The 11,094-nt window shown below is 30.8% G+C and overlaps 1 protein-coding gene across 1 annotated transcript; it reads right to left on the reverse strand.

Annotated features, from left to right (window-relative positions):
* Nucleotides 1-617: 617 nt before the first annotated feature.
* Nucleotides 618-2,781, reverse strand: LOC133790561 (F-box/LRR-repeat protein At3g58900-like). The gene is made up of 3 exons (XM_062228231.1): nucleotides 2,651-2,781; nucleotides 1,086-2,420; nucleotides 618-946 (listed from the first exon to the last, which is right to left on the reverse strand). The coding sequence occupies exons 2-3, from the start codon at nucleotides 2,385-2,387 to the stop codon at nucleotides 770-772; spliced, it is 1,479 nt and encodes a 492-aa protein (XP_062084215.1). The 5' UTR covers nucleotides 2,388-2,420; nucleotides 2,651-2,781; the 3' UTR covers nucleotides 618-769.
* Nucleotides 2,782-11,094: the final 8,313 nt, after the last annotated feature.

The following is an 11,094-nucleotide window of genomic DNA, read 5'->3' on the forward strand; positions in this document are numbered from 1 at the left end:
TCTGCAGCTGAGCTAGAAGTAATTCTTGTCTGATAGCCCAACTTTACAAGTGCAGCCAGATATTTGAGTGATTATTGCTACAATGTCAACATGAAACACTTGATATCAAGGAACTATCACACAGGTCATTGATTGGGATGCATTTACAGCAATGTAAAACTAGACAATAATCATGATTCTTTTATTAAAAAGTTCATTTCCCCAACAATAACAATAATAAAAAAAAAATAGTGGTGCAAAGAGTATAATCGCATAACAAATAGAAGATAATAGGTCAACACTATAAATTGGTTTTTTGGGGTTTTACTGGCATTACTAAGCGTCTCATCATCAGAAACATAAAAGTTAAACTACCAGAAGAAAGAAGGAAAAAGAACAAAAACATATCTAAGATATAATAAATAAGTGAAAACAATTAATAAGACAACTAAATGACATACCTTACCTGAGCAAACAAATATGCAGCCCTCGCTAAATTATAAACCTTCTCAACAGTTGTACTAGTGTGAGTTCAAGATTGCATTGCAGATTAAACAAAATTGCAACAAAATAGAAAAATAAATCGATAATGCTAATAAATAATATCAATATACTCAAACACAAGCAAATAAAAGAAATTCTTATGCAAAGTAGTAAAACCCGTTTGTATTAAACTAAGCTGCTGATAAAGTAATTACAATCTCAAAAGAACTAAAGTAACAATTAACAAAATAGAAAAAAAAAAAAAAAAAAAGAGACCGTCATTCCAGTTCATAATTAGCAGTAACAACTAAAATATGACTATTTCATTAATACATAATGTTTCTAAAGTGGGTGAAATCCACATTAAGGCATCTTTCAAGTTTGATTCACTCTCTGGCTTCTTATCAGTTTTAACTCTGAGATGCTTCCAATTAAGCGAAGAAAGAGGACATATCCTCTTCAAATTTTCTGGCACGATGAGAACCTTCATGTATCAACAAATTTCAAAAGACGAACAAACGTATCAAGATGACATATAGATTAATAATATGAACTTGAAATAAAGTCATCAAATCAAACAACAGAAATAATTAATTGAAAAGGAAAACATCTAATGAACATACCTTATCTGAGAGAACATGGAGGGTTATTATACTCCAAGAGCAATTGAGATTTAGAAGAAAATTCATCATACCGATAAACTCATTTGCATCACAATTCTCACGCAGATTATGAATCACGAATTTTCCATCCAACGAATTAAATGACTCCATTGATATGCCAAATTTGATATTACCTTCATAAGAAAAGGATGCTAATTTTGGAGCTGATTCAATTATAACTGTCATTCCATAATCACGATCAGCATACATATTCTTCAAATTTAAACTTTTCAACTGCTGATTCGAGATTTTAATCTGCTTCAAATTCACTCTAGCGCATTCTTCTAGAGTCAGACTCTCAAGGAGTGGGAGGTTTGAAATGAGATCTTCTAATGGCAAAGACGGGTCTTCCAATTTTCTAATACTCCAATCAAAAGTTAGCGAGAGATTTCTAATTGCCTTGCATGCAGAAAGATTTGTGCCTTCGAAGATATATCTATGCACTACCAAAGATTCAAGATTTGTGACTTCAAGTTGAAGCGGTGATGCAAAGTCATCATATTCAACTTCCAAGACCTTGAGGCTTAAACTTTGTAAACGAAATGGCCCATTCATTATATCACACGAATGTAACAACAATTTCTCGAGGGAAGGGCAACCCAACGAAAGGTTGAATAGCACATCATCATTTATAAATAAAACTGTGTTGACTAACAGAGTTTTCAATGCTGGAAGTCGAATTGAATAAGAACCAGTGCTTAAATCTAAGTTTCCCAACTCCAAAATAGCCAAATGTCTTGAATTGAATACTGATTTAGGTAAGGGGTAAAAGTAAAAATTATCACCATCACAGTCATCATTCAACCAAACATTTAATTCCTTGACTTTATTCTTAACTGCAAAATCTAACCATTTATCTATGCGGGTGGCTTTGTTTATTTCATAGTAAGACCGCATCTGAAGCTTAAAACTAGTAATGGCTGAATCGACTGTAAAATTCATACCTCTCTTGCGGTGTTTCAAATAATTGTCAACATAATTGTAGAAGAACTTTTCTTCGTTCGATGGCCATCGAAATCCAGTCTCGGAGAAATAAAGTGTGGGGACTGAGTACCACATGAGTTTCCAGCGCTTTGAAAGGAGGCATGTCCGAACGACATCCACAGTGGGAAGAAACGACAGAATGTGTACGATTACTGCATCAGGTAGTTTCGAAAATCCATCTTCTTCCACATTCATTGATATTGATGGTGACGTTTTAGTTGTTTTATGTCTTCTTTTGGCAGGACGACCGCTGTTTCTCTTCATGCCATTTTTAGCCATAAGAGTTAAAAACAACCCAAAATGGATTGTGGACTGTAACGAGCAACAGTAGTAAAAAGAAAAATGTAATGTCGTCAATTGATTTGCATTTCTATATCGACTAAGGATTTACTGTGTATCAAAACAAAGCCCAAAAAAAAGAAAAATTAGAAAGGCAGATTGGTTCGTCCTTAGTTGTGGCTGCAGAAATTCTCTTTCTTGAACCAGAATGTATACGAAACAATCAAAGGATTAGGATCTGAGTGTTGAAGAAGAATACATACCTAATCTGTTGCTGCGTAGAAAGCTCAGAAACCCAACTTTTCTTTTTCTTTGAGAAAGAAGTCACTAGAGCGGTGGTGACGGTGGCTTGGCTTATAGAGCGGAACCGAAAGACCATTCGTTCTAAAACTTCTGCTTTGTTTAACAACTGATTTAATAACGCTAATAAAAATTACATCTTAATTAAAAAAAAAAAATAGTATTCCTTATTTAAAAAAAATCTAGAAAAATATGTTTTGTAATTTATTAACACGTGAAATTAAAATGGTAAAAAATTAAATTGTTCGTAATTAGTTGCTAAAATTAAAATGAAATGCATATTAATATGTTATTTAATACATAATTTCATAATTTATATATATATATATATTATATAAAGAGGGCATCTCGATAACGTGACACTATAAAATTATTAAAAAATACTTTTTTTTATTTTTAAAACTTTTTACAATTTTTAATTTTTCTCTAAAATTACTCCAAAGTATTTTTTTTTTATTTTCTAATTTTTTTACATTTTTAATTCTATTTTTTTATCTCAAGTCTTGAGAACCAACTCACACTAGTTCTAGGTTAATAAAAGGCTTGATTAGGAAGATTGTGTTGCTGATCTAGTTCAATCTTTTGATAATATTCTGCTACAGAAAAGAATCAAGAGTTAGAAAGAATGGAGGAAAAAGTTGTTCCAGTTCCGGTGCGCAATGTAAGTTTTACTTTACTCTGTATTTATATTAATTTCATAGAAACATATTCTAAGAATTTGCACGTTTGTTTGATAATATATAAATTGCATGAAAATAAATAAAAATACTGCAATAAGTATTTTCTACACATTTGTCGAGAACGGGGCACCACCAGCACAGGGAAGGCCGACGACGCCCCATACAGTGTAAACCCTACCGAAGCCCTTTTGTAAACCCTAAATTGAAAATATTTTTGTGTTTCCTTATTAATTTTATTCTTTACTTTGATAACTTGGTTTCTAATTAATTTCATTTGATTGTAAAAAATAAGTAAACAGCATTTAACCTCATCATTTGGTGGAAAGAATTTGTAATAGAAATGTAAAATTGGGAATAATAATATTTTATGTACTTAATATTACATTTAATAAAAATAGACTAAAAACATATTCACATTTGCTTGAGCAAAAAAAATATATACCAAATCATAAATATTAAGGTAAAGAATTGCATGAGAATAAGCAAGAAAGAAAAGAACTTTTAAAAAGTCATATGTTGTCGTTTACACCATGCAGCAGCTAATCGAAGATAATATGCTGCTGCTTCTCTGAGACCCACATTGTATAAAGCACTGAAAAAACCAAACTCATCATCAATTTCAGGATCAACACTATTCAATTAAACATGGTGATGGAACCCATTATCATATAATGGCATATCATTTTCACAATTATTCTCTCAAGCTGGATTATATGCAAAAAGCTAATCGAAGAGAATATGCAGGCTCTTCCCTGTGACCCTATAAAGCACTGAAAAAGCCAAACTCATCAACTTCAGAATCAACAATCATGGTAATTAATGGAGTGCATGGCTTTCAATGTCTACCATATATTAATGGGGTACAGAGTTTGAAAGAGTTGGAACGAGCCAAATCTGAAAAGAAGAAATATAAGAGCCAAAGTAATGTTCTCCATAATTGTTCTGAAGTAGCCAAAGAGACCAACTCTCTCAGCCACAAATTGCAAGCACAGAAATTATTACTCACGAAGATTAATATACATTCATACACAACGCAAGGCAAGCTTAACTTGTGAAAATGACAAAAATGAATTCAGCTCAAGATACTCAATCGCCTCTTTAAGCAGGATTAATGATGCCTGAGTATGCAGCTCAGCTAGAAGTAAAGTATTCTTATCTGATAGCCTCAATAATCAGCATTGATTGAGATGCATTTACAGCAATGTGAAGCTAGACAATAATCATGATTCTTTTATTATAACAAATGGTCGATAATGAGTAAATACAATATATTGGTTTTCTTGAGTTTTACTGGTACTACTAATCTTCTCACACATCAGAAAACTTAAAATAATACTAATTGAAGCCCTTGCTCGTGAAGGTTGGAGTTTCCATTCAACAAAGTTGATTAGTACAGCTAAATTATAAACCTTCTTAGCAGTTCTACCAGTGTGAGGTCAAGTTTGCAAATTCGTAGAAATTACAACAAAATAGAAAAATAAATCTATAATATTAATAAATAGTATCCAATCTACTCATTCACAAGCATATATAAGAATGGAAATATTTCTTATGCAAAGTAGTACAATTTGTTCCTACTAAACTAACAATTAGCAAAGAAAATAAAGTATCATCATTCCTGTTCATAATCAACATTTACAGCTAAAAATATGTCCTTTTCATTAATAGATAATGTTTTTAAAGATGGTGAAATCTACATCAAGGCATCTTTCAAGTCTCTCTCTGCTTTCTTTTAGTAATTATTCTGAGAAACTTCCAATTAAGCAAAGAAAAATAACATATCCATCCTCCTCCACAGCCATTAATGATGTCGTTTTAGCTCTTTTCTTAGTCGAAATACCACTATTTCTTTTCAAAATGCTTCAATTGATTTGCATTTCAATGCTACTTAATGCTTCTTCTTTTTTCAAGGATTTAGAGTATATTAAGAAAAACAAATATATACATTTATACATAAAAATGGCAGAGATTTATCCTTACCTTACTTGTAAGCAGAGAATGTATGCGAAACAATGAAGGGGTTTTTTACGAAAGAGAGGATTGAGAGTGACTGAGTGAGAGCGATGTGGGTTTCTTATGAAAAAGGAGGAATAGTCAATATAGAGGGTGGCTCTACAGTTTAAATTCATGCTAATATATAAAGCACACTCATTGCAATGATCTTGTCCTCTACATTGCTCCAAGTTGGATTATATGCATCTTCTTCTCTGCTACTCAAATTGTATAAAGCACACTCATCATCATCAACTTCAGGATCAACAATAATTATGGTGATGTTGATGGAACCCCTAATCAAATAAGGACATATTATTCCACTGCAGTACCATATATACCTTGAAAGCTTTAACACAAGAACAAAGCAACTTGTGTACATGACCTTGAATGTCTACCATATTCATTCATATACGCATGAATACCAAACTGTGTTGATGCTGCAATATATTAAATCAGCCGATTGAGACACACAGAATAAATGATCGATGTCCTCCACTTCTGTAAGCTCGTCGGCAAGCAATAGTTGATGAGAAGAGTAAATCAATGGGGTAGGCTACAGAGTTCGAAAGAGTTGGTATGAGCCAAATCTCAAAAGAAGAAATATAAGAGCCAAAGTGATGTTCCTAATAATTGTTCAAAAGAAAGTAATAGGTGCATACTTTATGACAGAAGGAATGAAGAATTGTTGTTATATTCCTTGAGAGGTAAAAGGTCAGTACAGTGCACATATAAGGCCCTATGTAGAGGGGACCAAATAACAGAATAAGGAGACCTGGGCAGCCAGAGAGACTACTCAGTCAAATTGCAAGCAAAGCAATTATTACTCACAAGATTAATCCATTCTTACACAATGTGAAACAAGCTTAACTTGTGAAAATGATAAAAATGAATTCAGAGTTCCTTTCTACGTTCTGACCCATGACATGAGAACCAAACATTGTGTGTACTCAGGATCCTTGGAAAGTGCCTCTCTGCAGTGAAAAGAATGTGTTTGACATTGCAGCTAAAGATAATATTGCTAAGAAGTTTGACTGAAAAATTAAAACAAATAATTTTTTGGCAGAGAAGATGAGCAATTACTGCATTATTGGAATTGCTCTTTCAATATGCTGTTTTGATCATAGCTGGACGAAAAGTTGCCAACAATTCTAGTGGCGAAGTTCAGCAAAAACTTCTACCAACATCTGATGTTTAACATAGTTTACAATATCAAAAATTGAGGTCACTTACGTTAAGCAGTTCCTTGGGAGAGAGGTCCTCCAAAAATACTCAAGTTTTTCTGGTTTTGTTGGAGAGATCATCCAAAAATACTTTCAGAAGTTTTTATACGTTCACTTGAGGATGTTATAGCAGGAATACTAATGCCTGAGTCTGCATCTGAGCTAGAAGTAATGTAGTCTGGCAGCCCCAACTTTACTAGTACAGCAGGAGTTTTGAGAGAGAATTGCTACAATGTCATCATGATAAGTAGTGGAATGTGAAGCAAGCCAATAACCAAGATTCTTTCATTTTCTCATCAACCCAACAATAATAAAAAGTATAATCAGTAGTGGAAAGAGAAAAAATTCCATAGCAAATGCCTGATAATAGGTAAATAATGTCACATGGTTCTTTGGGTTTTAGTGGTTATTATTTCTAATCTCAAGCATCAAAAAACTCGAAAATTAAATCCAACCATAAGCAAAAGAAGAACAACAAAAACACATCATATTAAAAAAAAAGTGAAAATAATTAATAAGACAAGTGATATACCTTATCTTGGCATATGCAGTAAAAAAAAAATCAGCTATCCCCAATTTACTATCTCCTTTCTGTCTCACCAATTATTTTGAGACAACTCAATTATTTACTGAACAGTTAATTACATCACTTGATAACCTTAAAATAAATTAACAGAACTTTTAATTCTCTCTCCTAAATTAATATTAAATTTAACATTAACATCTGACTTTTCTTATTTCTATTAAGATTAAATAATCAAATTTTTTCCTTTTGCAGAAGAAAACATTTTTTCTTTTATTTGCTCCTATTTTATTGCAGAATAATACAAGTAAGTAACATTTTTTTTTTAAATTATTAAAGATATGCTACTATTTAGTTCTATATTTTTTCTTTTGTGATTCTAAGCAAATATATTTTAAGATCTGATCAAACTATTATTAGATATTTTGTGATTCAAATTTTTTTATTATTATTATTATATGATCAAAATATAAACAGAAGTTGGAATCGTTATATAATACTAGATAAATTTACACAAAAAGAGTTCTTTTACTTGATTGCTTATTCTATGATATTTTTGCTTTTTGTTAGGCCTGATGCAAAAAAATTTATTGTCAACGGTTTCATCAACTTTTTTTTTCATTATTTGTTATATATCTATAACATGAATCATGATTACTTGTGATATATCTATAACATGAATCATGATTAATGATATCTGCAGAAAACGAATATTTAAAGATTAACCAATCTACTGTCAAAGTTTCAAGATTTATGGCTTCAACTTCAAAAGATAATAGATCAACATTTCTAATTTTCAGACACTTGAGACTTTGTGAACAGAGCACACCAAGATTTAAGTTAGAACATGATCTTAGACACAATTTCTCAAGGGATGGGCACCCAGACAAAAGCTTAAATAGTGTACCATCATCCTTATTATGATTTTCAACGCTTACATCTTTCAACGATAATGTTTTCAGTGCAGTAAATCCCATTGAACAAGAAATATCCAAAACTAACCCATTCAACTTCAAAATAGTCGAATCTCTAGAGTTGACTATTGAGTTTGGTAAGCGGTAACGAACGTGGTATGTATAATGACCATATAACCTATTACGAAGACAACAGCTGTTCAAGCAAACACTTATTTTCTTGACTTTATTCTCAACTGCAAAAGCTAACCATTTATCAATGCAAGCATCTTTGTAGATTTGATAGGAATTCATCATCTGAAGCTTAAAGCTAGTTATGGTTGAATCGACCATAAAATTCTTACTTCTGTTGCGGTGTTTCAAATAATTGTCAACATACTTGTACAACTTTTCTATGTCCTCCTCCTCCTGTGAGTCAAAACCAGCATCAGCATCAGCATCCGAGAAAGAGAGAGTTGGGACTGAGTACCACATGAGTTTCCAGTGCTTTGATAGGAGGCATGTCCGAACGACATCCTCAGTGGGTAGAAACGACAGAATGTGTAGGATGACTTCATCAGGTAGTTTCGAAAGTCTATCCTCCTCCACCGCCATTGCCATTGATGTATGCTATAGATTCTGAGTTTTTCAGTGTATCATCAGAAACAAAAATAAAAAAATAAAAACAAGAGAGATTGGTTGATCATCCTTACCTTACTGGTATTGGCTGCAAAAAAGTTCTTCTTGAACCAACCCAGAATGGATGCGAAAAAATATCAAAGGATTGAGGGAGAGAATTAGGTTTAGGAGGTGAGTATTGAGAGTGAGAGTGAGTGGTGTGGGCTTAACTCGAAGCGGAATACTAGTTCTGCTGCTCCGTATGAAGCTATTTATATTTGTGGTTGATTACTTGAAAAACAAGTAACACCTTATGATATCTCTTTATATTGAAACCGTATAGATATTTTTGTGTTTAACTGTTTTTTTTTGGGTTAACTTTGAGTATATTATAAATATTTAACCGAATATATTTTTAATATTGATTAAAAATAAATATTTATTAATTATATTAAATTCAATTGCCAAAAAAAAAAGAGAAACTCAAATGGTTACCCAATTCTGATATTCTCTTTTCTTTTCCTTTTTTCCTCTTGGTTAAAATGAAAGAAAAAAATATGGGTTTCGGATAATGTATATATTTTTTTTTTATATATATGTATATATAATTAAGGGCAATAATATCATTTTTGGATCCCTAAAAAAATCAGTTTCGGATATATAATGTCTATATATCTATTTGGATATAATTTAAAGCTATAGAATATAACAGTCTCATTTAAATTCAAGCCTTTTTTTTCCTTTCATATATTGCACTAAAAAGAATATATACGATAAACCGAACCTTTAAGAAAATTAAAAATGATCAATATAGATCCTAATACGTAAATAATAGTGTATTTATATGAATATTTTTAGGTAGTAACATTTTCTACTTTTGGTATTGGAAATATTATAAGCCAATAATATATTTATTTGTGAAGTTGTAAATAGTTGAATTAAATATTTAGAAAAATATTAGTTTACAACTAAATTATCTTTTTACAAAATATCAATTTATTAAACAAAAAAAAATTGTCATAGAATGAGAGAAGTGACAAAATACATAATAATAATAATAATAATTTAAAATTCAATAAGTAACAAAGTCAATTCAATTTCTAAATCCAAAAGAAAAAAATTATTAATTATAAACTATTTGTTTATATTATTATTTATTTTCTTCACCTAAAAGAATTCAAAACAAAAATATATTTATTTTCCAATCAATTTTGTTTTGTGACAATAAGCAAAACACTCAAAAAAAAAAAAAAATAGAATAACAATATTAACGGATTGCTCATAGGCACCCGAACTAGTGTATATATATATATATTATAAGACAGTATAAAGACTACTTTTGAACTACAAAATACGAGATCGTGCAACACGCCATCAGCCATATAGACTTCTTAATATTCATCATAATGGTACCCACTAAAGCAAAAAACAATAAAGGTTTAAATATTTTGTAATACTAACTTTTAGAAAAACTAATTTTATGTTCGTCTATTTATATGTGTTTTTTTTTTTTACAAAATTTATATAAGTATATGGTTTGATAATAAAGAATTTATTTTTGTGACAATTTAGAATGTCCTTAAATCCAATGTTTTGTGTCATTATTATAATATCACTATTTATATATTTTTTTATCAAAATTAAATATCATCAAATTAATAACATTTTTGATAAAATGTCACTAAAATATTATTATTATAACTTACTTCCAACTTCATATTTTAATAATAAAGAATAAGTTTGAGACTCTTTTTTTCTTTTGGTGCTGTTAGGGTTAGGCATGTTTGGTTGACCGGGTTAAATCGGCTTATATAATTCTAACTCTTTTGATGCTTGATAGCTAACAACTTATTGGAACTTTAGTTGAGGTAGTTGTTAGGGTTTTTCTTCATTTTTATTATAGACTACTTTGGTAAGTCTATTATTATTGATCATGTTCTATGAGCCATATCTTCATATAATCGACCTATTAATAGAAATTTCCTCACCATTCAAAAAAAATTCTTATCGTCTACTGTTGGCAAGATCATTGACCAAAGAATCATTGTCGATTACATATTGACCAAGTATTCATAGAAAGCTGGATTATATGCTGCAGCTAATCCAAGATAATATGCAGCTTCTTCTCTGCGATCCACATGGTGATCATGGAACCAAATATCCAACAAGGACAATTTACTCCACTGGAGCACTATATATACTTTGAAACCTTTAATATTCCATCAAAATAGTAAGCTTTGTTTACTGTGTCTTCTGGTTCTTTTTCAACCTTATGATCCTTTGCAAGTGTACACAAATACAAAGAAACTAAAGCACATGGCTTTAAATGTCTACCATATTCATAATTTAATTTCATATACACACATGAATATCAGAACCTGTTGATGTTGTAATATACTAACATATCAAAATTGGTTTTCAATTAAGTTTTGTACAACTGGCATGTAGAAAGAATCCACCGATTGAGATGGGCAGAGT

Source organism: Humulus lupulus, chromosome 7 (assembly GCF_963169125.1).
Source record: "Humulus lupulus chromosome 7, drHumLupu1.1, whole genome shotgun sequence".
NCBI lineage: Eukaryota > Viridiplantae > Streptophyta > Magnoliopsida > Rosales > Cannabaceae > Humulus > Humulus lupulus.

Bases quoted from the DNA above. Each gene is read 5' to 3' on its own strand.
- LOC133790561 (XM_062228231.1), bottom strand. From the start codon at position 2,387: ATGGCTAAAAATGGCATGAAGAGAAACAGCGGTCGTCCTGCCAAAAGA. The intron at 947-1,085 runs GTATGTTCATTA...TGATACATGAAG, and splicing joins TCCATGTTCTCTCAGATAAG to GTTCTCATCGTGCCAGAAAA.